Genomic DNA, 27,452 nt, shown 5'->3' on the forward strand with positions numbered 1-27,452 from the left:
GAGACTTTATTCACACCCCCTTCTATGTTCTGCGCTTAGAAGCTATCAGAACCTTTGCTTCTTACTGTGTGTCCTCCTGGAGTAGAGCTTATCAAACGGGGCATCGCAGCCATTATCTGCTCACTTATCTGTTTCCCCAACTGACTGCAAGTTCTTGAGGCCTTACCTGTGTGTTCCCAAATCCAGGCAGAAGGTTTCGCAAAGGGATGGAGCTTGACAATACTGGCAATAATAATTAAGCCAACAACAGTCCTGTATTGAATGTATTTTAATAGGTCCAGGGCTGGATGACGTATTTTACATGTATCACCTTACCTAATCCTCACAACAGCCCATTTTGGTGAATAGTATTATTTCACGCTAGAGGTGTAAAAAGCTGAGCCTCACCGAGAGAAGGTCACACCACTAGAAAGTGGCAGAGTAAGAACTTGAACTTGGAGCTGCCTGATTCCAGACACGCCCTTCTCCTGGTGAATCAGTGGATGAGTGCACGGCTCCTCCATAGTTACCTGGGTTCATCTGTTTATGTTCACGACTCAAAGAATAGGGAGGGAAAAAAAAATCAATCCTCTGAAAGATGCTTTCTGCCCCGCTCTCCGTTCATCCATCTTCAGAGTGGAATTTCCCACAGAACCTGAGAGGCCGTCCGAGGATGTGGAGAAGGATGCTGACTTGTGCTAAATGCCTCCCATGAATCGTTTTCACTCCTCTCTCTCCCACACAAATGGAGACTTGCCAAACAGATGTAGGTACCCGTCAGTCACCTACCCTCCAAGAGGCATTTATAATGGATTCATTCATTCATTCTTCCAAGAAGTAATTGAAGATCTACTGTGTACCATGTACCATTCAAATTTATTCAGAAATAAATAAAACCCTGGCCTTCCCTTTGCTGCCTCTCACTGTGGAAATACAATCAACACATAATGAGATCTACTCAGGATTGGACCCGGGGCTTGGTCTTGGGTACACAGAGTTGATTAAGGATGCTCTCCGGGGGCACTCAGGTGATGAGAGGGTAGTTGGCAGACAGAAGGAGGAGTCACTGAGGGTCCTAAGAGGTGACCGTTTAACAAGCCAGAGACTGCAGGTTTCACAAAGGCTTGTTGAGAACTCATGACCCAAGCACTGAGGTTTAAAGGACTAGACAGATAAGCAGGAGTTGGGCGGGGGGTGTGCAGCGGTGCACGGGCGTTTCAGGCGGAGTGAACAACATGAGCGAAAGCACAGCTGTCTGAGGTGGGGCGAGGGCTACTGGAGGTCTCACTGGTGTAGTTAGTTTATGCTTATACAACCGAAATGCGAAGCAGGAGGTCGTGATTATATATATATATATATTTCACCTGGTCACAGATGCCTCCATGTTTGCCTTTTCCTTTCTGTTCTAGAATATTGGAACTGGAAGGACTGTTAGACACCAGCTGATCTAATCTACTCACCCCAAAATGGGGAGGGGCCATGGTCAAGGCCACACAGCTTGAAATTTGTAGGAGGAAAGCAGGGTGATCAGGAGAATTCTTTGGGAAACTGTACAAAGACTATCTCATACTTCAATTGGAGGGAGTTTCCTTCACTATTACCTTGTATCTAATTTTTTCAGGAAATAAGACCTTGCATTAATAACAAGGATTCTAATATTTCTTGAGATCCATAACTTGCAAACCATTATGCTCAGTATATTCTATAATGCAATCTCATGTAATCCTCCCCAAAGCCTCTCAGTTAGGTGTTAGTAACCCAGCTTACAGATGAGAAAACTGAGGAAACACAAGTAATGGACCAGACACTCACAGGGAAGATAGTGCAGCCAAATCCATGTCTGTCTGACTCAGTGTTCATTAGTTTTCTCCTTGATGAATTGCTAACGGGTTCAGAATGATCACTGAAGGTTTCTGATCTGATCTAAAGATAATTGAGGAGGTTAGAGCTGGATGGGGAGTGTGTTCCAAAAAGCTTCCGCATTTTCACTTTATTCCTTTGGCATTATCTTGGGAAATAAAATAGAGTTGCTAGTAGACACATTGTAAGTAGATGATTAGTTTAAAAGAAAAAAGTTTCATTTTCTATAATGGGGCCTCCTTAAATAGGTCACTCTATGTCTATCTAGAGGCAAAGAGATAACTCTCGATAAATATAGCCAAGTATATAGATACATAAAGATAGGTCTCAATGTATTTTTATACACATGAATACATACATACGTGTATATAATATATATGTAAATCTTTGTTGTGCTTTTATCCAATCTTAATTGTTCACAAGCATAAACTTATCTCGTTTGATTTTGTGCTGGGATCTTTCATAACCTTCTGGGAGCTTACCTAGGGAAAAGTTAACACATAGATAGATTCATCTGTAATGCAGTGACAGGACCCACATCTCACTGTCAGTGTTGCAGTTTTTCTCTCTCCCTTTCCTGCCAATCAAACCCCAAGTCTTTCCATCCCATGGTGTATCTTATTTCTACCCCATTAGCTAACTGCTCACTTCAGCTGCCCTAATCTCAGGCCTTATCATCTCTCCCTTAGGCCAGGCCTTCGTCTGTCTCTGCACATTATTGAAAGAGGCAATTCTCTGTTGTTCCCGGCCAGCCTGTAAGCATCCATGTAGGATGCCGACAGATTTCCCGGCCTCTACCATTAAATGCCAGTCATACCTTTTACCCAGTTGTGAAAACCAAAAATGTGTCCATTACCAAATGTCTCTTGCAGGGCAAAATTACCCCCCAGCTGAGGTCCTAGATGATTATGAACAGCTAACTCACTGGTCTCCCAGGTCCTAGACTCCCCACACAGTGTGATCTCCCCACTCTGTTGCTTAAAAAAAAAATAAGTCTCCGATCCTTAATGCCTAAAGACTAATCAGGCCTTTTGCAATATGGTTCTGACCTACGTTATCATCTTATTCTCCTCGAGGTCCAGTGGCCATTCCCAGTCTGAGAGAGCGGGCCTGCAGCTTTCCTGGGAATGCCCGCCCCCCGCCCCGCTGGGAGGACTTAGCTCATACATTTGCCACCTTGTTGTGTGTTCTCAAGCAAGTCTGTGTCCTGAGCCTCTGCTTTTTCATCTGTGCTCTGGGTATAATCATCTCACCAGTAGGGGAGCTTGAGCATCCGTAACTCTAAGACAAGGTAGGGAATGCTAAACCTCTAAGACCAGCTAGAAAGTGCTAACGTTCCTGAAGTGAGGGTTGAGACGAAGTATCCTGGGGATTCAGAAGGTAAAGCAGTTCTTTCTGGCTGAGGCTGCAGATGGGGAAGCCCCCGAGGAGTTCACCACGGAGAGTATGTTGGGGGTGGCCATGAAGCCTGCCTGGTATGTCCGCTTACAGATGTGGAGGTCAGGAATAGCCACGAGGGAGACCTTTCGTGCAGAGGAAATCCCGGAGCATTGAATAGGAACAGTCAGTTCCCACATGCTCGAAGGCTTGGCGTGGTGCCTGCCCTACGCTGGGTGCTCGGTCGGGTTGGTGGCACTGATGGGGGGAGCACGCGTTTGGAGAAGGATGTCTCAAAGGCATCCCTTTTGAGATTTAAGTGATTGATGAACCGTCCAACTGCAGGGCTTCCCAGCTTACTCGGTGGGGAGGGGCCTTGTTTCCAGCTGTGCCTTATTTATGATAGAAGATGGGTTGAGAACAGTGAAGGAGATGGAATAAAGCCTGGGAGGTCGTTCAGGGTGTGTTGACACTATCACGGTGAAAGGCATTTGTGATGGGAATATAGGATGGAGAGAAAGAACGTTTGGAGAAAGAAACTGTTTTGTAGATCAAGCTATCAGGAGTCATGATTTCTTAGCAGCTTGGGGGAGTGTTGGCTGCATGTTCTGCCTCCAAAGCCCATTTCAGGATGTTCTGTGATCGCGGGCGAGGCAGTTTCACTCCCTGAACCTGTTTCCTCATCTGTAGCACTAAGGGTTTGGACTGTTTTCTTGCAATCCCTCCAGTTTATGCACAGTCTGAAGCCTGGAAGAAGACATCCCAGAGAGCTTGAAGGCCCAGCCCCTTTGCTGATTAGCTGTCACTCAGCGAGTGGCCAGGAGAACCTGCAGTGGATCATCAGGCCTCAGCCACACGGGGGCTAGCTGCTGGGACCAGACACCAGTGGTGGGAAGGAAAGGACATTACTTGGGAGAATATGCATGTTCACAGCTCCGGGGATTAAAGGCCCGTGTTCTTATCACCACCGAACAGAGTATTATAAATCCAGTCTTAGAATACCAAATCCTTTTGCGGCCGGGCCTTTGTGAGGGAATATTAAAAAGGCCGAAGACAGAAATAATCAGTTTCCGAATGACACATTGTCAAATAAAGCATTTCTCACATTATCCTTTTCTTTCCCTTTCTCCGGCTCCTTCTCCCGTGCCTGGATATTTTAACAGGAAAAATAGATTAAAATGGGGCCAGGTTCTATGGAGTTCTGAGTTTGACTTTTCAGAAGGCTCTCTCAGTGGGGCGGTTTTGAGGGTGCTTTGAATGTTTCACCTCTGTGTGTTTTTCGGTGTTTGATATCGTGTATGTAAGCAAACCATCTGGAGGCTTGAGCACTGGGATAAAGACAGAGCCGCAAGGAGGGGCCGTACCAAGTCTGATAAGGTGTCCTCTGGATGCAGAAGTCAGAGCTGGTTCCGCGGCTGTCAGATTTACATTCCTCTGGCGAAGTCAGGGCAAGATTTTAGGCTTCTGGGTGTTCATTAAGCTCCTTCCTGGGCCAAGCTCTACATTTTAGGCTGGATAAATGAAAGCTTAGAAACTCCAGTGGGAAAATGGTCAACCAGACTGTTAGGTTGTGGCACTGGAGCCAGATAACTGACAGCCATGGGATTTGAGCAGCAGGAGGGCACAACCTCATCCAAGCTTGCAGAGGCAGACGCTCCCCAAGGAGGTAATGGCCAAGCCAAGATGGCTGGGTGCGTTGAGATGAGCAGATGAAGATGAGTGTATCCACTTCCCAGGCTCACATAGCTAATCACCACACACTGGGTTTGGGGGGAGGTGCTTAAATCAATGGGAATTTATTCTCCTGGGGTTCAAGAGGCCAGAAGCCCCAGATCAAGATATCAGTGGGGTCTGCTCATTTAGAGGGTCTGAAGGAGAATCTGAGAATCTGTCCCATGCCTCCCAGGAGCTTCCGATGGTTGCCAGCAGTCTTTGGTTTTCCTTAGCTCATAAGGGTATCCAGCCAGTCTCTATCTCTGTCGCTACATGGCTGTGTGTGTGTGTCCCTTCCTTCCTTTTTTAAAGCGTTTTATTTGATATTAGAATACAGCCAGTTAACAATGTTGTGATGATAGTTTCAGATGCACAGCAGAGTGACTCAGCCGACCTACACGTGGATCCATTCTCTCCCAAACTCCCTTCCCATCCAGACTGCGGCATGATGTCGAGCAGGGTCCCCTGTGCTATTCAATAGGTCCCTGCTCCTTCCTTCCTATAAGGACACCAGTCCCTGGGTTTGGGGCCCACCCAGTCCAGTGTGCCCTCATCTCAATTAATCACAAATGCAAAGACCCTATTTCCAGGTAAAATCTCCCTCTGCAGTTCTGGGTGGGAACCGCTACAGGGAATGAGTGACTGAGAACTCTGGGCTGAGGCAGCAGCCCTTGGGGAAGCTCTCAGAGCATCACAGTCTGAGGGGACATGAACCACAGCGTGCAACTCCTGGACTGGGTATGAGGGAGGATGTGTGGGTAGGGGAGGCTTGAGAAGGAAGCAGAGACCTAGATGAGAAGGGACTTGGGCGCCAGGCTGGGGATGTGGATTATTCTGAGAGCGGGAGGGAGCAGAGTCAGGGAAGGGGAAGGGTGTGAAAGGGTTGGATTTGGGATGGAGGACTCGGGAAATGGAAGGACTGAGGCTGGTGTTTATCCATGGAGCCAGACCTTTTATCCTAATCTTTTATTGTCTTGTTTCATCCTTAGCCTTACTTAACCGTTCACACTGGGACCAACCAGCACATTTTGTAGGTGAGCCTGTTGTAGCTCAAGGAGGTAGACTGTCTTAGCCAGCTTGTCATGGCCAAGGGCAAGCAGGGACAGGGACCCCCACAAGCCTGAATGCCCCAGCGATACCTGGTTACCCCATCACGTCATTTGCCCTTGACATCACCCACCCTCACCCTTGCCTGGCTCCACTGAGAGAGCTGAGACCCAGTGTCAGTAACAGAAGAAGAGAATTGGGCAGAAGCCTGCTCTAGAGAGGCTTCTGGTAGGGAACGTTCCAGAACAAATGGGAACACACACTCCTTCTCCCATCTCTTTCCCTCTTCCTGCCTGGCAGTTTAGTGAAATCTTCAGCCCCATAAGAAGAAGGTAAAAGTCATCCCCTGAGGTTTGTGCTGCTTGCAGTCTCGCAGAAACTGACCCCTAACCAACAGACTGGGATGTTTATTTCTGGAACTCGCTGCCACTTCTCCAATCTTGTTGGTCTCAGGCTGCCCTAGAGGGAACACATTGTCCAAATTGGATTTGGCATTGAGTTGTCCCTGAGGCCAACAGGACCTCAGCTTGCCATCCCCTCGAGCCTTGCATTCCTCTTAACTTGCTTTCTAAAAATTCACAGCCTTCTCCTTACGTCCTCCCCTCTCTCCTGGGCTCCCTGCTCGCCCTGCAGCGTTTTCTCCACTGCTGGGGTCTGTGTCTGCTCTTGGCAGGCAGACTAGGAGGCTGGACACTCTGGCCCTGCTCCCCTTTCCAGCGACAGCTCCTGCTTTTGTGTGCTTGCCCTGAAGGAAGATGGCCGGGAAGTGGGGGTCCAGGCCCTCAGGAGTGGAGCAGCGCAGCAGCCTGGACCAGTCCGCGTGGATGCAGGTCATGGTTTCTCCCTGACCCCGAGTTACTCTTCTCGTTTCTTCAGGTGGGATCTCCCACTAGGAGAGAAGTGGCCACATGCCTCTCCTGCAGCCCTTCGCTTGCGCCCAGTACCCTTCAGTTTGCAAGGCCGTCACAGCACTGTCCAGATTTCATTTACCGACAACCCTGTGGTCGCCAGGAATGCGTATTGTGGGTTTCCACGTGCTAGGCCCTGAGCACTGCACTTCACATCCGTGAACTCACCTGGAACATCCCTGGATAAGGACACTTTTTACACAGTTTTGTGAATGAGAAAATTGTGGTTCAGAGAGCTTCAGCCCTTTGTCCAAGATTGCCCAGTTTTTATGTGATAGTGTGAGATTGTAAAGAAGTCTTTCTGATCCCCAGTCTTTGGCCCTAACTGTGTGCTATACTATTCCAAATAGTACCAAGTCCATTTTATAGATGAGTGAACTGGAGGGCATCAAGGAAATTCGAGATCACACAGTGAGTGAACAAGGAAACTCAAGATCACACGAGTGAACTTGAATTCAGAACCTTTTCCTGCCTGTTCTGAGCCTCACCCACCACTCCTTTAGGGTCTAGGAAGGTAGGGCTGGTCAGTGGTGCTAGGAACATCACCTGAGCTGCTTCTGTGTCTTGGGTGAGGCCCCCGGAGCTCTTTAGGAGCCCAGCCTGGGGGGTGTCTGTTTCAGCGGGTCAGTGGCACTGTGAGCACCTGGAATTCTCTTTGGCCCCAGTTTTCACAGTGAAATCCTGATCTATAATGGAAGCCATGTGGCCACTGGATGAGCTGAGAGCTTAGCTGGTGGGAGCAAAGGTCAGGACAGGCTGAGCAAAGGTGCAGGACAGCCTGCAGCCCAGTAAGAGGGTTGGAGTCACTGGCTTAGGGTCACATCGAGTGAGTCGGCAGATCATGAAGCTAAATGTCCCAAGCTCAGCTTCTATCAAAGTGGAGTGAGGGAGGGTGGGGCGGGGCGGTCCTCCCTCTGCTGCCTCCTCCTGGGGGTTCTCTGTGCTGGGAAATCTGTGTCTGAAGTTGCCCAGGTAAGTTGAGGAAGCAGAAGTGAGGCTGATTACACCTTGAGCACCTGGCCCTTCCCATCCCAAGCAGAACTGTGAGTCCATGATGAAGTTCAGCCACACTACCTGTGTCAACAGCCTCCTGTCTTTGGGCCTCTCACCTCACATAACATAGGACACGGATACCTAACATGCACAGGTGTAGAGGTAAATGACAGAGCATATCAAAGTGGTCAGCTTCCCTGGTGGCTCCGACGGTAAATCATCTGCCTGCAGTGCAGGAGACCGGGGTTGGATCCCTGGATCAGGAAGATCACCTGGAGAAGGAAAGGGCATCCCACTCCAGTACTCTTGCCTGGAAAATCCCATGGACAGAGGAGCCTGGTAGGTTATAGTCCATGGGGGTCGCAAAGAGTCAGACATGACTGAGTGATTTCACTTTCACTTTTCACTTTCATTGAAGTGTTTGGTCTAGATTGAGAAGGGTTTGAGAATCCAAGACAAGTTTTGCAGAATAAGCATCTTGGGGCAGAGGTAATATCGTGTGTTACTTGTTCAATTGTATCTGACTCTTTGTGGCCCCATGGACTGTAGCCTGCCAGGCTCCTCTGTCTGTGGAATTCTCCAGGCAAGAATACTGAAGTGGATAGCCGTTCTCTCCTTCAGGGGATCTTCCCAACCCAGGGATCGAACTTGGGTCTCCCACATTGCAGGCAGATTCTTTACTGTCTGAGTCAGCAGGAAAGCCCTCAGGGGCAAAAGGTCGATTATTCATTTATTCATTCAGCATTACATATGCACTTGCTGAATGGTGTTGACAAAAGCAGTAGCAGCTGTGAGCAGTTACATGTGCCCCACACAACACTAAATACTCTATCGGCATCTCACTTAGCCTCACAATGATCCATTGAGGTGCTACTGAAGACTGCCTTCATATAACCCATGAGGAAGCCAAGGCTCTGAAAGGCAGTGACCCAGTCAAGGTCATGCAGCCTCTAAGTAGGAGAACCTGGACTAAAACTGTGTCACCCTGAGGTCAGCTCTTGGCCTCCGTGCACAATACAGGAGTCCCCGAGGCGCTTTGTGAGCTGATCCAGCACTGCATGGGTGACATGGGAGGGTTGTTGGGATTTGGTGGGGGAAGAGAGCCAATATGATGTGATATGGTAATTGCCTGTGGACAGGGTGGTTAGGCCTCATCTTTCCCAGGTCAGTTTTGGTCCTGGGTTTGAGAACAGGGCCACACACCCATAACTGGAGTGGGCAGAGTGGGGATGAAGGGCTCTGGGAGCAGGGAAGGTCTGCAGGGAAGGTTACAGAGAGCGAAACAGCCAAAGATGAGAAGGGATGAATCAGGCAACCATGGAGCAAAATTAAAGTCTTCACTGGAGAGGCTGCCTTGAGGTGTGCCCACTGAATCCTGGATTTGAAAACGGCATTTCCCCTTCCCTTCCCTTCGTTCCCTTTTTCTTTGTGCACCCTCACCATCTTTCTCACTTTTCTTCTCCTTCCCTTTGGGCTGTAGAATCACTGTGCTGCCCAGTAGCCACTGGCTATGCAGTGAGGAGCTGGGTTCCAATTCCTGCTTCACCACATTTTGGCCTTTTATTCCCAGCTGGACCTACGATCAAAGCCTGTGTGACTTTAGGCAAGTTACTTAACCTCTCTGAACCACCTTTTCCTCATTTTGCTTGTGGAAGGGAACCTATAATCCCTTATCACAGAGGACTGTCTTGAAGATTAAACAAAATAACATTAAAAATAGTAAGGGCAGGGTCTTCGGTTTTTTTGTATCAAGTGATAGGGTTCTTCCTGCCTCCCTTTTCTCTTCACTCATCTTTCTTATCATCTCTTCCCTCCACACTCCACAAAAAACTGACAATACCACATCACACGTGACTTCTAGACCTAGAGCAGTCTCTATTATATGTTCTGTGGAGGAAAAAAGGGTGTGTTCTTATTTTTCTAGGTCTCCAGTGGTGCTACACACACACATTTTATGTACACTTGACAGATTGCACCCACCCACACACATAAATACATATAGTTATAGCTTTGTTCGGTTTGTATATTTACTTCTGAGTTCTGACATCCAGAGAAGCCTTCCTGGGGATCCCAGAGTAACTCATTGCCAGAGTCAAAACAAGGCTGCCAGCCATGCCTGCAGCCCTGGCCACCTCCAAGCCCACTCCCCACCCACTCCCCACGGAGGTGATGAATTCTAGCTTAGAGAGCTGAAGGACCTGAAAAAAAGATCATCATTTTTAGTCAACAGGGTGGCTGCATTATTTTAGTAAATGATGTCCTTCTTGGCCTAAACAGGTTTCCTTAGCAGCAGCCATCTCCCCACCAAGGTAATCTGTTCAGTTAGTTAACATCTGTCATCTTTGCTAGATGTTATACAAGTGGTTTTCAGAAATTGCCCTTGCCTTTAATAAGTCAAGGCAGAACAGTCAGCCCATGGGTATGGTCGAAAGAATACAGGTTTTAAAGCTAAAAAGCCACACACACATACACACACACACACACACACCAAGGCTCAGAGCTTCTCTGCTACTCAGCATCTGAGCTTCAGTCTCTTGATTTCTTTGCCCCCTCCTCCTAGCCACAGGCATGGTCCTCCCCAGCTCTTGGGGTTCCAGAGCAGGGACTCCACATGGTGGCCTGGAATCTCCCAGGCAGAAAGCCCAGTATATAAAGAAGTGAAGCAGCTCTCCGAGGGGCTACCCCTGCTCAATGGAGATGCTCCTGGCGCAGAGTGAAAGAAGGCAGGTGAGGAGAATACAGATCTTCCACCTCGGCCTTTGACAGGTGCTGTGGGGGACGTAGGTGGGCTTTAGAAACACTCCTGCCCTGGAGGAGCTCACGCAGCAGAGTATTTCATGAGTCTCATGAATCATGTAAGATCCGTTCGTAAACACTTTACTTATTTCAATTTAATGTATGGTGTGCAGACTCAACCAAATATTTACCAGTTGGATGTGTTAGAGAAAAATAAACGGCAGTGTTCCTTCAACTCCTGATGAAAGGAGCCCTAGAAGAGCCCACCTGTTCATTCATTCATTCAAACAAATATTTATGAAGCGCCTACTTTGTCGCAGGGAATCAACATGAAAAGGCCAGTGTTTCTGAAAATAAAAGTATAGATGATACAGAAATTGTCTGACTTGTGTATTCCCAGCAGGATGGAAGAAGGACTGCTGTCCCCTGAGCGCTCAGTGATTCTTTCTAGAGACGAGGAAGGAAGGCTGAGAGGGTGTGCTCAAAGGTCCTGGGGTCACTCAGCTGGCCAGAGGCAGAGTCGGGCCTCAGACACTCTAGATGTGAAGCCCCCAGCCTAGTATTTAGTGGCGTGCATCTCTCCGACATGACCATCACGCAGCTCTTTTGTTCCTCGTGGCGACTTCCTGAAGAAGGAAGGGCAGGGGTTCCTTGACCGTTATACATGTGAAAAGCAAGGCTCAGAGAGGTGAAGCAGTTTCTCCAAGGTCACACAGCTTATTGGTGAGAAAGCCAGGTTTGGAAGCGGTGTCCCTCTGCTGGCTCCGGAGGCTCCGACAGCCAAACCCGGGGATCCTGGGCTGTGCGCGGCGGCCGGCGACCCCGTGCTGGCCCTCCAGCCTCGAGAACAGCGGCCCACTCGCGTCTCCTTCTTCCCTCCCGCTCCAGGGTGGCCTCATCGCCCTGCTGCTGCTGCTGCTGGTATTCACCGTGGCGCTGTACGCCCAGCGGCGCTGGCAGAAGCGGCGCCGCGCCCCCCAGAAGAGCGCCAGTACGGAAGCCACGCACGAGATTCACTACATCCCTTCCGTGCTGCTGGGCCCGCCGGCGCGGGAAGGCTTCCGCTCCTCCCGGCTGCAGGCGCATAACTCGGTCATCGGCGTGCCCATCCGCGAGACGCCCATCCTGGATGACTACGACTACGAGGAGGAGGAAGACCTGCCCCGGCGGGCCAACCACGTCTCCCGCGAGGACGAGTTCGGCAGCCAGGTGACCCACAGCCTGGACAGCCTGGGCCGACCAGGGGAAGAGAAGGCTGACTTCGAGAAGAAAGGTGAGTCTTCCTTGTTGCATCCCACCTTCGGGGCAGGGGGTGGGGGTGGCATTTTGGGGAGCTGGGGAGAGGCGCAGGAGCTGGGTGGTTGGGGAACACAGGAAGTGTTTTCTGGGTTAAGCCATTTTTGATTTATGGCCAACTTCTGTTGGGTTTTCAGAGTTCGTCTCCTTGATTCTTTGGTGGTGGTGGGCGGGGGGGTGGGTGGTGGGTGGGGGTGGGGGGTGGGAAACCGTATTCTTGGAATTAGAGTTTGGAATTAGAGCGTCAGAAGTTACGTAGTCCAGCGTCTTTTAGTGTTTCTTGATTGCCTCCCTGGATGGCCTTCTCACTACTTAGGAGAGAGCTCATCTCACTTCCAGACCCTACTGTTGGAAGGTTTTTCCTTAGACTGAGTTGCAGTCTGTTTCTCTGGCTGTCCATATCAGAAACTGAACCTGAAATTCCCTTCTCCAAGACAGCTCTTGGGAAATATGACAACAGGGGGAAAAAAGGCACCCAGTAAGTTTTAGAGATCAATGTCAACAAATAATCACAGTTGCTTCTGCCACTCTGATGTGACATATTTTCAGACATTTTACCATTCTGGTCACTGTCCTCTAGATGGAGATTCTGATTTTTCTTGTCTTGGAGTGTAACACCAGCAGTGACACTCTCTTCCTCAAGGTGGGAATGTGCCTGTGCTGAGCAAAATGCAATTTTCACCTCCTTTTTGCCAGCCGTTGTGCTTCTGTTCATGCAGGTTGAGCTCACATTTGTTTTTTGCAGCTGTTGCTGACTTGTGGTTGACTTTTTGATGACTTAAACCTCTCAGTCTTTTTCATATACGCTATTGCAAAGACCCATTCTCATTGTTCTCTTGGAGGACAATTGATTATTTGGACCTGCGTACAGGATGTGTGTGTGTTTGTCTTTATTCAGTGTCTATGCCTCCAGTTTGTTTAGAGATTTGGCTATTTTTCCTTTAGGTAAATGCTACAGAATCACTGTTCTGCCTTTTTCCCCCCCTATATTGTCTTTATGACCCTGGTGATGGTGATGTGTTCAAGGTTTGGCCCAGAGGCCCTAGTGTTAGAACTACTCCTGTTTGTGAGCCAAGAGGAATCATCATAATTGCTTGGACCAGTCCTGAGCTGTGAACTTAACATTCTTTCCTCCTGCACCCAGGGTCCTTCCTCTCAGATCCATCTTTCCATGATGCTCAGTGGAAAAATAGGAACTTTAGGAATTTCTTTAAAAGGAGACATTTTTGTCAAGCTTAGAAACCTAGGGAGGGAAAAGAGTGACACAGTAAGTAAGAGGACAGTTTTGGAGTTGTTTGGACCTAGAAAAATGGGAATTCAATCCTCCAAGTCTCAGATTCCTCATTGAAGGATTTTTTGAGGGATTAAATATAAAGATCAATGTGTACCAAGTACCTAACACAAGGCCTAGGATATGGTCCATGTTGAATCCCTGAGAGCCGTATCTGTAGACCTCAGGCCCTTTCTTCGCCAGGTTCCTAAGACTCTCGCTAAGCCAGCTCCCTCCTGCCCACCTGGCTCCTGCTAAGTGCCAGCCACCACTCTTTGCTCAGTGCCCTGGAATGTCTACATCACTCCCCTTCTCCGCCGTGATCTCTTCTGTCTTTGAACTGTTGGTTTACTGACAGTCTCCTCAATTCTTCACTTTCTCGAACATTGTTTATCATTTTTTCATGTGACTTTTCGTCTTAGAACAAGAGCAGTGTGCATTGGTTTCATTCTTTACACCGCTGCCTAGCACAGTGCCTCTCGTGTAAAGAATGTCCATCGAGTGTCAGACAAGAACGATGGCCCTGGAGAGAGAGGCTATTCAGGAGCTATGCTGTCAGGTCAGAGCATCCTGCTTCTCTTCTCTAAAATAGAAAGTCACTTGGATATGACAGAAAGCATCATCCCATTTTCCTAGATGTGGACTTTTGCAGCCTAATTTATTAAGCCCTACTGTGTTTATATGGAAAATGGGTGAATTAGCAACCAGTTTGCCCATCTCATGGGCTTCCCTGATAGCTCAGATGGTAAACAATCTGCCTGTAATGCAGGAGACCGGGGTTCGATCCCTGGGTCAGGAGGATCCCTGAAGAAGGGAATGGCTACCCACCCCAGTATTCTTGCCTGGAGAATTCCACGGATAGAGGAGCCTGGTGGGCTAGAACCCATGAGGTCGCAAAGAGTTGGACACGACTGAGTGACTGACTTCTTCTTCTGCCTGTCTCATAGTTTTGCTGTGGGGCTTAAATAATAAATTCACTGCAAACCCTGAAGAAATTTCCCTAGAGTGGGGTTTGTTTTTCACACTACAGTCTTCCCCAGCCTGGCCGAGAGGAGAGGTCTACAGCCTCCTTCAGTTCCTGGAACGGGTTGTGATTACTTTGAGCTTATCACTTACCGCTGTTCAATAATAATCAGTTTCTCTGTCTCCTACTCTAGATGTGGTGACTTTTTTTAAAATTCTTTTTTTTATTGAGGTATAATTAACATTATCTTGCATTAGTTCCAGGTGTACAATGATTCACTATTTGTCTGTATTGAGAAATGATCACCACAATGTCTAGTTAACATCCACGGCCTCACAGCATGACAGTATTTTTCTTGTGATGAGAACTTGACTCTCTCAGCAACTTTCAAACATACAGTAGAGTATTATTAACTCTAGTCATCATAGTGGACATCCCAGCCCTGTGACTTATTTTATAAAACTTGGAGATTTTTGAAAGCAAGGGCAGTTTCACTAGTGTCTGGCACAGTGACTGATGCCTCATGGTTGCTCTGAAAATGCCTGTTGGCTGAATGACTTGGTCAATCGAATAAATCCAAGTGCTGGCTAGAGTCCCAAATTCTCAGTTCCAGGCCTCGAGTTATCTCACTGTCCTCAAACCTGGGGACTCTAGAAACCAAAATGTTGATGGAGGCCGCTGTGGTCGATGAGCAGACCCTAGCTGTGAGCAGCTGCTGGTTAGCCGTGAACCTAGAGCCTGTTATACAAAGTGGAGTAAAGTCCAAAAGAGGAAAACAAATGCAGTATACTAAAGCATACATATGGGATCTAGGAAGATGGTGTTGATGAACCTGTTTGCAGGGAAGAAATGGAGACACAGAGGGAGAGAATGGACTTTTGGACCCAGCGGAGGAAGGAGAGGGTGGGACAAATGGGAAAAATAGCACCAACAAATCAGTTCAGTCACTCAGTCATGTTTGACTCTTTTCGACCCCATGGACTGCAGCGTGCCAGGCTTCCCTGTCCATCATCAACTCCCGGAGCTTGCCGAAATTCGTGTCCATCCAGTCGGTGATGCCATCCAACCGTCTCATCCTCTGTCATCTCATCCAGCCACCTCATCCTCATCCTCTATTTAGAGATGTATCTTGTGTAAAACAAATAGCTGGTGAGAAGTTGCTGATAACACTGGAAGCCAGTCTGGAACTCTGTGATGGACTAGAGGGGTGGGAGGGGGGAACGTCAGGGAGGCTCAAAAGAAAGGGAGCATATGTATAATTATGGCTGATTCGTGTTGTGGTAGTGGGGGAAACAAAACAGTGTAAAAATTTCTTTTAAAAAGAAATTACAGTAAGCCTCCTGGGAAATGGAAGCTGAAGCTTGAACAGTCCTGGTTCTCTCCAGGGCATGGCAGAGTCCAGGTAAGAGTCCGAACCTCTTGGCCAGAGAGCACCCCTGCTTTCGATAGCTGTCATGCTCAGAATGGCCTACATGACATCATGGTGATAGCCCATTTCACGGGGGAGTTGGGGCCTTCCAGGTCTTGTGTTCCTTAAAGAGGATCCACAGGCTTGCCCTTTCAGTTGCTGGACCTTTCAGTTATTCATGTGCGCAAAGCATGGGATCCTGATTCTTGAATGACAGAGACTGCACAGGGGACTAATCCAGAGGATACAGGAGACTCACTCCTGAGCGAGGGTAGGTGCTCTGATCTCCTCTCCTCGTTGGGTCCTCTAGAGTCTGCACACTCTTAGCTTTGCACGGCAACACGTCTTAAAGATAACCTCGTCCCTTGAGCTTTCTTTCAAGCAGAACTCTATCTAAACGATAACAAAACCAGACTCTTATTTTCTGAAATCAACTTCAGATGAGACGCATACAAGAGAAATCGAAAGAGAACGAGTGGTGAATGCATGAGAAATAAGACCCAGTCCTTGCAAGGCAGCCTGGCGGGGTGGGGATGAGCAGGTGGGCTTGGGGCCCTGCTCTTGTCTGCATTGGCTGCGTGGTCCTGGCAAACCTCTTCGCCACCTGCAAACTCATGCCTTCATCTCACCCATTTTCATCCGACCACATTATTCCTCTGACTTTGCTTTAAAATGAATTACAGTCTGGAATAAAACCAAGTACTTCATTTAATACTCTACACAGCTGCCCTTAGATCCGATAAGGGTGAGGAAGGAAGACCCCTGGGCAAGAAGGGAGTAGGAGACGTATTTTTCCTGGGTCCAGGCAGGATGCTGGTCACCCTGTCCCGTGGCAGGGTGGTGGCTAGGGGCTGTGGTTGCAGTGTTGTGGCCTCTGAGCTCCAGGACCTCCTGGTCTGGACAGAAGAGGGACAGATCTGCTGGCAGATTGTGGAACATGCAGCAGCAGCAGCTCAGGCTGAATATGCTTCCTGTTGCCTTGGGTGGTCTTTGGAGAGACTCATTAGATTCTTTCTTTATGGAGGAACCTGGGAACAACTGTATTATGTCCAGAGCGGACAGGTATCAGAAACTGGGCAAGCCCTATAAAAGTCATCCCCAAAGGCTTTGCAATTATATTGCCAAGGGCTAGCCCCACCTACACCTCTCACACTTAAAATTTGTCCATAGATTCAAACTCCTTCATCATACTTGAGCACCCCCTGTTATCTGCAGCTTGGACCTTCAGGTAATAGGGGGGTAACCTGGAGGCAGAGGGAGAAACTGTCTTTATCAAGAGACAAAGCCTGGATTCTGATATCCCAAGAGCACGATATTGAGCGTGCTGACTTTCAGCCAATACAGACCCACGTGGACGTACCCTTTGTTAAACACTGAAATTCTTCTGTGCCAGTCATTAAGAAGCTTGCTGCCCTGAATGCCCCAGCCCCATGCCCTCTGGCTGCCTGGCCATCACTGCTCCTACCCTGCCAAGGACGCTCCTGACGTCCGTACCGTCCAGGAACAGGTCGGGTTTAGACTACTTCTCCAGGATTATGGCTGGCAGCTCGTCTTGCTCGTTAATTCCTGTACCTTAGACATTCTTGGGTATTGCGAGCATCACCCTTGATATCACCTTAGCCAGTTGCTGGGAATTTAATCATGTCAATATGTGACTACTCAGCATTGCGTTGGGTCCATAACAGAAACTTGATGCATTTTAATTCCAATTCTCCCTATCCGTGCTTAAATTTATGTTTCCCTTTCCTGAATATTATGCATGGAAGCTCAAGGAAATTAAAATAACAGATTTATCACTTTATCAAGGGACAGGGTAGGGGATGGCTGAATGGATATTGGGTTTTCTTAATTTTGTTTTATTATCGTGAAAGAAACGCATACTATTTGTAATAGAAGGAGGCGGGTGGAGGGAAGGAGTGAGAGAAGGAAAGGGAGAGAGAAAATAAAGAAGACAGGGAGTGAGGGAGGAAGGAAGAGGTCTGAATTGCATAAAACAAAAACTAAAAACCCTTCCATTGTCTTGCTACCCCATCCCACTAATGGGACCCAAAGGCTAATCTTTGAGAATAGTTTGATTTATAATCTTCTAGCATATTTTCCAGCATACCTACATATGGAAAGTATGTGTTTTATGAATATGGTATAGATAAGATATATGCATTTTGCACCCAGATATACAGTAATAGGGCTATCTCAGCCATGTATATCATTTTGCAGCAGTTTCATAGTTTACTGAACAATGTTAAGTATCTTTCTGTGTCAACCCTGCACACCTATCTTCTTTTGGAAAGCTCTATAAGATTCCAGGATTGGAACACACCGATCACACCAGCATTTGCTCTACTTTTCATTTTTGCTGACCATTATCTCAATTTGCTGCACTCACAATGAGTCAGTATACATCCTTGCACACACACACACACAAACATACATATTTTTGCAAAATTTAAGGCTATTTCTATAAACCAGATGCCTAAAAGCAGAATCTCTGTATTAAAGGGTGCACGTTACACACTTATAATTACAGGTTACACCTTTACAATTTGGGGAAGTACCACCGCAAGTATTCACTTTAGAATTTGTTTTGTTCTCTTAAGGGGCCCTGTACATCTTCTATACGTATCTGCACAAACCACCCACTGCCCCATCACCTTGACTATCCGTATACTATTCATGGACCTTGCTGGGCTTTATATATATATGTGTGTGTGTGTGTGTGTCTGTGTGTGTGTGTGTCTGTGTGTCTGTGTGTGTGTGTGAATGATAGTTGCCTTCATTTTAAATATGCAATTTTCACTTTTGATTTTCTTTTCTGATTGGTCCAAATTCTTTTCTTTGTCAGAAGTCAGTCTTCATGGTTACCCGAACAATGATTCTTAGGTGAGGTGATGCCAAATAAAGGATTTGCTTTGCTGTCCCACTTCGGTTCAGGACCTAAAATAGGAAAAGAAAGAAAAAAAAAAATAGAAATGGCATCAAATACAAGCAGTGGTCCACATTTGATATATGGGGAGGGATCACGGTCTCTCTAACATGGACCAGTAGGCTAAAAGTTACTGTTGATTAGAATTACAGATCAGCAAGTTTCAGGGTAATTGGGACCCTTGTTGAGAGAGTGGAGTAGGCGGGACCTTCTTGAGTCCCGGTAGGAGTCCAGCTGCTGTCTTATACATTATCTCATTGAGCTATTTGTCATGAACCCTGAGGGGAAGGCGAATGAAAGAGTTGAATAGGAAGCCAGTGCTGCTCCTGCTGCTGATAAAGATGACAGCTAACCTCCACTTGTGATAACCACTGTCTGGGAACTTTCTAGGAATTACATCATTTACACCTCTCAACAACCCTAAGAGTTATGCAGTGATATTGCCTCACCTTACGGAGCAGGGGACTGAAGCTGAGAAGGGTTAAATGATATGTCTGAAGTCACACAGGGGAAGGTGGCTGAGCCAGGTCAAAACTCTGGCACGTGAGCGATCATGCTAAGGGGTCGAGCCGGGATGTGAACGCTGAATTGTAAGATCTTTGGGAAGGTGCCGAGTTCCTGCTGTCCCAGGGATGCAGCTGAAGCGTAGCGCCCATGAGCTTGCTTCACTCTCAAATATAGGAGGAAAAATAGGTAACTAGCATCTGTTCTCCAAGGCAGGATGCTGCTGCACAGTGATTCTGAGCTTCTAAATCGGCAGAAGGGATTTTGCAGCAGGGAGATCACAGTTTTTTTGGATGTTCTGAATGGTCCCCAAGGGTGTAGGGAACTCATGTTTGGTGTCAATAAAGCACTCTGTGGTGACAGGGATCTGAGGAGCTGTTTATTAACTCTTCTGACATCCCCCTGTGAGCGCCATGTAAATGTCACTCTTGGGTGGCGCTTTCTAAAATCCCAGAGCTCTTTCCTAGTCAACACCTTATTCGATGCCTTACCTGGGTGTTCAGATTTCTCAACTCAGAGATGGTAGTCTGTTTCCAGCTTCCTCATCTTCACCTCTGCTTATCCATCCCCTCTTCAGGCCATATCCATCTTCCTGACGTCTTCAAATCACCACATCCTCACACACCTTCCTGCTTGCAGGCCTGTCCTCCACTTTCACACACAGCGTTCACTCTGTCATGATCCTTCTGGCCATAGCAGTTCCATGCTTAAAGTTTTGCAAAGTTCTCACCGCTCTTGATCCCCACCCTCTGTGCTCAGCCACCGTGGCCTCCTCTCTGTTCTGCAAACTTGCTAAGCTTCTCCCACCACAGACCATTTGCATATGCTGTTATTGTCCTTGTCTGCAAAAAAAAAAAAAAAAAAAAAAAATTCCTCCCTTTCCTCCCCTAATCTGTCATGGCTGATTCCTTCTCATCATTGTGGTCTCAACTTCAATCCTACTTCTTCAGACAAAGCTCTTTTCCCCACGTTCTCTTTTGTTTTCTGTAATGGTACATTTTTAAAAATTATTTGGATTAATTTATTAAATATTTTGCTTCTCTGATTAGACTCAGGATTCTGTGAGATCATGGTCCAGATCCATTTGCATTGTTCTGTGCCTAACAGAGTGACTGGTACATCTGTTGTTGTTGCTAAGTCATGAGTGACTCTTTTCCACCCTATGAACTGCAGCACACCAGGCTTCCCTGTTCTTCACCGTATCTCAAACTTATGTTCATTGAGTCGGTAATGTCATCCAACCATCTTATCCTCTGTTGCCCCCTTCTCCTCCTGCCTTCAGTCTCTCCCAGCATCAGGATCTTTTCCAATGAGTCATCTCTTTGCATCAGGTGGCCAAAGTATTGGAGCTTCAGCTTCAGTATCAGTCCTTCCAATGAATATGCAGGGTTGATTTCCTTTAGGATTGACTGGTTTGATCTCCTTGCAATCCAAGGGACTTTCAAGAATCTTCTCCAATACTACAATTCAAAAGCATCAGTTCTCTGGCACTCAGCCTTCTTTATGGTCCAACTCTCACATCTGTACATGACTCCTGGAAAAACCATGTCTTTGACTATATGGCCTTTGTTGGAAAAAATGTTGTCTCTGCTTTCTAATATGCTTTGTCTAGGTTTGTCATAGCTTTCCTTTCAAGGGGTAAGCATCTTTTAATTTCATGGCTGCATAACAGATGTTGAAATATGTGTTGAGTCAATAGATGGAGGAATAGATATATGAATGAAGAGACAGATGGACATCTTAGTGTCTTTCCATAGACTGGTAACCTTTGCATGGATCCTTTATCCTTTTTCTGAACCATACATAGTGTGTTTAGTATTTTCAAATCAGCGATTTACTGAATCTCCCCATGCGTCTCATAAGAAAGAAATTATTCATATCAAACTTCAGAGCGCATCTCAAGTTATATAGCCAGAAGTTAAGAAATTGTGGTTTGAACTCAGCTTTGTCTAATTCCCAAGCATGTTCCCAAAGACTTCTCAAGCATGTCCCAAACCTAACCATGTTCTGAAGGTAGCACGATATAATCCTGTCAACTTGTTTGATCAGAAGAGAGAAAACATGGGCTTAGAATGCTAGCACGCTGTCTCTTACTGTTGTGTTCATTAAGTGTTGACCACATGAGAAATATATTTTGCACTGTGACCACACACATATGCTTTTTTAAAATCATAGTTGATTTACAGTGTTTTGCGCATAGGGCAAAGTGATTCAATTATACACATGCATGTATGTTTCTGCTTTTCCACATTCTTTTTCATTATGTTATTACAAGATATTGACTATAATTCCCTGTGCTATACAGTAGGCCCTTGTTTATTTTATGTATAGTAGTGTATGTGTATCTGTTAATCCCAAAGTCCTAATTTATCTCTCCTCCCAAGCCTTCCCCTTTGTTAACCATAAGTTTGTTTTCTGTGTCTGTGAATTTTGTAAGTTCATTTGTATTATATTTTAGATTCCACATAAACACTTATCCTATGATATTTGTGACATAATATGACATTTGTCTGATTTACTTCACTTAGTATGATAGTTTCTAGGTCTATCCATGTTGCTGCAAATGGAGTTATTTTATTCTTTGTATCACATACACATTTCCCACATCTTCTTGATCCATTCATCTGTTGATGGACGCTTAGGTTGGTTCCATGACTTGGCTGTTATAAATAGTGCTGCTGTGAACACTGGGTGGGGGCGGGGGTGTGTGTGTATCTTTTTAAATTAGAGTTTTCATCTCTTCTGGATATATACCAGGAGTAGTATTGATGAATCATAGAAGTCTATTTTTATTTTTTTTAAGGAGCCTCCATACAGTTTTCCATAGTTGCTATGCTAATTTATGTTCTAACTAACCATGTAGGAGGGTTCCCTTTTCTCCACATCCTCCCCAGCATTTATTATTTGTAGACTTTTTTTGATGATGACCATTCTGACCGAAGTGAGGTGATGTCTCACTGCAGCTTAGATTTGCCTTTCTCTGATAGTTAGTGATATTGGGCATCTTTTCCCGTGCCTGTTGGCCATCAGCATGTCTTCTTTGGAAACACATGTTCTTGTGAATGAGTATATGTGTGTGTCTGCAATAAGTTTGGCAAAAGAATCCTTCCCATATTACATGTGGCATGCTCTGATCATTTTCTGTTCTTTTTTGTCATCTCTTTGATGTTGTTCTGAACCACTGAATTGATTCCACAGTTTGTGAGGGGATTATCACCTGAAGTTTAAAGTCCTTTCGGCCTCAGGGGCTGCATTGTGCTGGGGTATCCACAAGGAGGTAGATCCCTAATTTCTGGGTCTGTGACAGCTTCCCGGAGGGGTTTCTTGCCTGGAGAGGTGACGGATGACTGTCATCAGATTCAAGGTAAGGGGTTGGTAGAGGAACCAGGAATGGTGCCTGAGACAGGCAGTGGCACGTGACGATTTTATGTCTTACCCCACTGTACTTCTGGTTATCCCACTGGTGTTTTTCACCAGCCCTTGGCACCATCATCTCTTGAAAATTCACCACCTGTCCTCCCAAAGGAACTTTTGTGTCTCTATTATCTTCTTTCTTTGTTTATTTTCTCTTCTACCCCCTGCTTCCCTCTGCTCCCCGCCTGGGAGACACCACCCATTCTTTAAACCACAACTCCAACACCTTGCTCTTCCCAGCAGTCCCAGAGCCCAGAAAGAGCTTCTCAAAGAGCTTGGGCAAAGTCCTTCCTAACAGCGGCTCTTATTTTGACATCGCCTCCAAGGTGCTTCCCGGGCTACCAGGGACCAGTGGAAAGCAAGAGAGGCAGCATCGTTTCAAACTGGGCTGTACCCTGGGGTTCCACTTAGGGTTATCCCTCTGCAGCACACAGAGAAGAAAGGTTTGAATGTGGCTTTCTTCCACCAAACTGCCCTGGGGCCTTTATACCTAACTGCCTCTCCCCGCTCCTTGTTGAAAGCACTCTGAAATCTGCAATGGAAACTGTTCCAGGGGCTGTTTGGTGCACCTTCTGGCCGCAGGGCACCTTCATCAGCCATCTGCATGGTGTAGTTCCTGCCTCTTCTCTTTGAGTACACCTCCCCCTTACTACGCAGTCATTCACTCACTCACTCATTCATGTATTTAACAGATCTTTACTGAGCACCTGCTATGTGCAAGGCACCGTATTTAATGCAGAAGATACAGACCAACATGGGAAATAGTTCTTTCCTAGAAGGTCACAGTTTAGAGGGGTATAAAACAGTAATAGCCACTTTATTTTATATAGTCTTTGAACATTTATAGAATGGCTTCATAAACAGTATATGATAAACCCTGGGTGTTGCTGAACCTTTTTGAGAGACAAGGAAGGAACCTTGTCTCAGAGAAATGAAATCACTCACACCCCACAGTACAGAGCCAGTGTGGGGGCGAAGCTCTATTGAAACCTACATCTCTTGAGCTCAGGTTCACTATTGTCTGCATTTTGCCACACTGTATTTACCCCTGCAATATCCTGAATATCATTTGGCAAACAACTTGTTACATCCACATTGCCTCCCAGTCTTAATTTTAAAGGTCATAAACTCGTAGTCTTTAGAAGTATTCACAGAGGATTGAGTAGCCATTTGTTAAGGATGGTGTAGCAGTGTTGGAGATTTAGACACAATTTAAGCAATCCCTTCTAATTCTCAGGCCCTTCTAATTTGAACAAAGAGAGCTAAGATGTGTTTGAAAATATAGGTTCCTTAAAACTAGTTAGTCTAGGAAGTATCCAGAATTTAGACTGTTTTTTCTTTGAACTGCAGCTGATCCGTTGTAGAATGTTAGAAAACTCATTTTTGCTCCAATTCATCATACCACACGGCGGAGTTAACGAGGCTATGGAAGATGAGACCCTGACTCTGCAACAAAGCTTTATGACTTTGATCTCTAAGCCCTGCCCCTCCCGGACCTTGGCCCTGGTGCCTGATTGTCTAGGCTTGGCAAAGCAGAAGGGAGCAGTGCCTCCAACAGACAGGAACTCAGCATGCCCAGACAGCCGTCCTCTGAGCTGTCTCCACACTCTCTAAAATAAGATATAGACAGAGATTTGTCATGGAATCACAAACAGGAATGTCACCAATGCTGTCACCAGAGCCCCTTAAAATGTCACTTCCCAGCATTAATTGTCATGATAGCAAAACAAACGGGCGTTCTCTGAACATTTGCTCGCCCCCTCCTGCCTCGTGATTCTCTCCCTCCCTCCCTCCCTGCTCCCTCAGAGCCCCGCTCCTCTCGTCTCCAGGGACCCTTGGGGCATCCTGACTTGATTAGACTGTGCCCAGCGGGCAGCCCCACCGCACAGTGACAGATGAGGGTGAAGGAGGTTTGATAAATGTCAGGGATTGAAGAGACTGTTCCCTGATTGATCAGAGCTGGAGCAATTTCCCAGCAGTCAGGGGACTCTGTACCTCCCGTCCTGGCCTCCCTTGAAATGGCTGGAAATCACCCGTTTGAGGTCTGACTATCACCAGAGTCCAGGTTGTTCAGCCTCAGGTCTCCCATGGGGACTCATCCTGCTTTGGTTTCCTTGTCCACTCAGGGGTGCAGTAAATTGCCGTGTCTACCTGCAATTAAGATCGATCCTTATTTGTCCTATACTTCCTAGTTATAAAAGTTATAGATGCTAAATTTAGAAAGCTTAAAAAAATAACGTAGAAGTGATCGTTTTTCACAATACCTCATCAAATTGCCACAGTAACGTTTTACCCTGTTTCCTTTTTTCATTTTCTCTTCTTTTTACATATTGAAAGCAAAAACCTATATAATTTTCCATCTTATACTTTTATTAAATATCATAAATATTTCAGTATGTTTATCATTCTGTTGTAAAACTATCTCATAGCTGATTTATTGATGAACATCTCAGTCGCTTTTTTTTTTCCTCCCTTGCCATTTTGTTTTTATCAGCAACAAGCATTTTGTACTAAAATTCGTTTTTCACCATTCTGGTTTATTTCCTCAGGGTATATTCCCAGGAGTAGAATTACAGAGTAAAATGGTCTGAATGTTTTAAAGTTCTTGATATATGTTTAGCTCAACACCCCTGTGCCAGAAAGTCTCAGGAAACATGTGTTAAATAAGGAAACATTTTCCCATCTACATTTTCATTCATTAATTTCATTAATTCAACAAGCTTTAATTAAGTACCTACTACGTATCACTGCAGATGGTGATTGCAGCCATGAAATTAAAAGACACTTACTCCTTGGAAGGAAAGTTATGACCAACCTAGACAGCATATTAAAAAGCAGAGACATTACTTTGCCAACAAAGGTCCATCTGGTCAAGGCTATGGTTTTTCCAGTAGTCGTGTATGGATGTGAGAGTTGGACTGTGAAGAAAGCTGAGCACCAAAGAATTGATGCTTTTGATGGTATTGGAGAAGACTCTTGAGAGTCCCCTGGACTGCAAGGAGATCCAACCAGTCCATCCTAAAGGAGATCAGTCCTGGGTGTTCATTGGAAGGACTGATGCTGAAGCTGAAACTCCAATACTTTGGCCACCTCATGCGAAGAGTTGCCTCATTGGAAAAGACCCTGATGCTGGGAAAGATTGGGGGCAGGAGGAGAAGGGGACGACAGAGGATGAGATAGTTGGATGGCATCACCGACTCGATGGACGTGGATTTGAGTAAACTCCAGGAGTTGGTGATGGACAGGGAGGCCTGGCGTGCTGTGATTCATGGGGTCGCAAAGAGTCAGACACGACTGAGCGACTGAACTGACCTGAACTGCGAATCAGGCACTTGTTGCTGTCTCGTTGCTCAGTTGTGTTCAGCCCTTTGTGATCCCATGGGATTGTAGTCTCTGCCAGGCCCCTTTATCCATGGAATTTCCCAGGCAAGAAGACTGAATTGGATTTCCATTTCCTTTTCCAAGGGATCTCCCCAACCCAGGGATCAAACCCACCTCTTTAGCATTGGCAGGCAGACTCTTTACCACTGAGCCACCAGAAAGGCTCATCAGACACTAATTAGGGTGGGAATAAAGCAGTGAGTAAATTGTGTACAAATCTATTTTATTGAGCTTTCTATTGAGTATGGAAAGACCATAAATAAATAAAGGAGAAAATATATGATACATAATTAAATAAAATATAAATACTTTATAAGAATAAATTATATACAATCTTGTATATTATATGGGCTTCCCAGGTGGCACTTGTGGTAAAGAAGTTGCCTTTAGGAGACTGCAGGAGACTTAAGAGACGGAGGTTTGATCCCTGGGTCGGGAAGATCCCTTGGAGGAGGAAATGGTAACCCACTCCAGTATTCTTGCCTGGAGAATGCCATGGACAGAGGAGCCTGGTGGGCTACAGTCCATGGGGTCACAAAGAGTCAGACATGACTAAAGCAACTTGGCATGCACATATTATGTATATTATAAAATTATTATGATTACAGTGGGAAAGAAACAAAAGGAAGTTCCAGAATTAGGACCTGCAGGAAAGGTCTCACCAATGACCAATAGTAGATATAGACTTAGATCTATAGTAGATCTAAGTAGATGAGGACAAATCTATAGTAGATGAAAAAGTAAGCTTTATGAATACTTGAGGAAAGAGCTTTTCAGGCAGAGAGAATAGCAAGCGCACAGTGTGCTGGGACCATTCAGGAAGACGAAGTCCCAGTAGGAGGAAGACAGTGGTAGAATACATCGGATCACAGAGACACTGAAAAGCAGGTCAGAATCTCACCTTACCTGCTCACACTAATTTGAGACCTCGGGCCAGTCACTTCATTTCTCTAAACCAATGGTTCTCAACTAGGCACGGTTTTGTCACCTTTTCCCCCTTCCTGGAAACGTGTGACAATGTCTGGAGGCGTGTGTTTGTCACGACTGGAGAAGGGGTAGAGAATGCTGCTGGTATTTAGTCCTGGGGCATCAAGGATGCTGGTAAACACCCTGCCATGCACAGGAGAGCTCCTTACAGTAAAGAATCGCCCAGCCCAGCCCAGAATGTCGGGAGGATCAAGTTTGTGACACCCTGCTGCCAGCCTCCGTCCTCACATGGGTAAAAGGGAGCAGCCAATTTCATAAGCATATTGGAGAACCAAGCTATGGAAGCAGTGAATCCTTTTTGTAAACTAACACACTGCCCACCCAGAGGGCAGCAGTAATGTTGGTCTTGCTTTGTTATAAATCTTTTATCATCCTCTGTAAGGGTTTGTTTTGAGGGAGCTACCTCAGGGTCTTTGCATCGCTGAACAGTTCTTTCCCCGGCTGTCTGCTTGGTTTCCTTATCTCTCACCCTCTCATTGAGGCCTTCCTCTTGATAGCATCAGGGCTCACCCTTTGATCCATCATACATGTTTGTGTGTCTGTTGTCTTGCCTCCCCCCAGGTATTTTGTCTGTTTTTTTTTTTTTTTAATCCAGTGCTTTTCACTTGTTTAGAACATTGGCACAGAGAAGATGACAAATAACTTCTCAAATGTGTGGATAAATTGAATGAGAAAATGAGTCAGTGCATGGC

The 27,452-nt window shown here is 46.2% G+C and overlaps 1 protein-coding gene across 3 annotated transcripts in view; it reads left to right on the forward strand.

The window, feature by feature from the left end:
* The window catches only part of ASTN2 (astrotactin 2), a 988,998-nt gene that overhangs the window by 211,788 nt on the left and 749,758 nt on the right, over positions 1–27,452 (forward strand). For all 3 annotated transcript variants that reach the window (XM_061163301.1, XM_061163302.1, XM_061163303.1), the window contains exon 3: positions 11,502–11,886. In XM_061163301.1, coding sequence (XP_061019284.1) covers positions 11,502–11,886 — 385 coding nt within the window. The remainder of the gene's footprint in view (positions 1–11,501; positions 11,887–27,452) is intronic.

This window comes from Dama dama, chromosome 16 (genome assembly GCF_033118175.1).
Source record: "Dama dama isolate Ldn47 chromosome 16, ASM3311817v1, whole genome shotgun sequence".
NCBI lineage: Eukaryota > Metazoa > Chordata > Mammalia > Artiodactyla > Cervidae > Dama > Dama dama.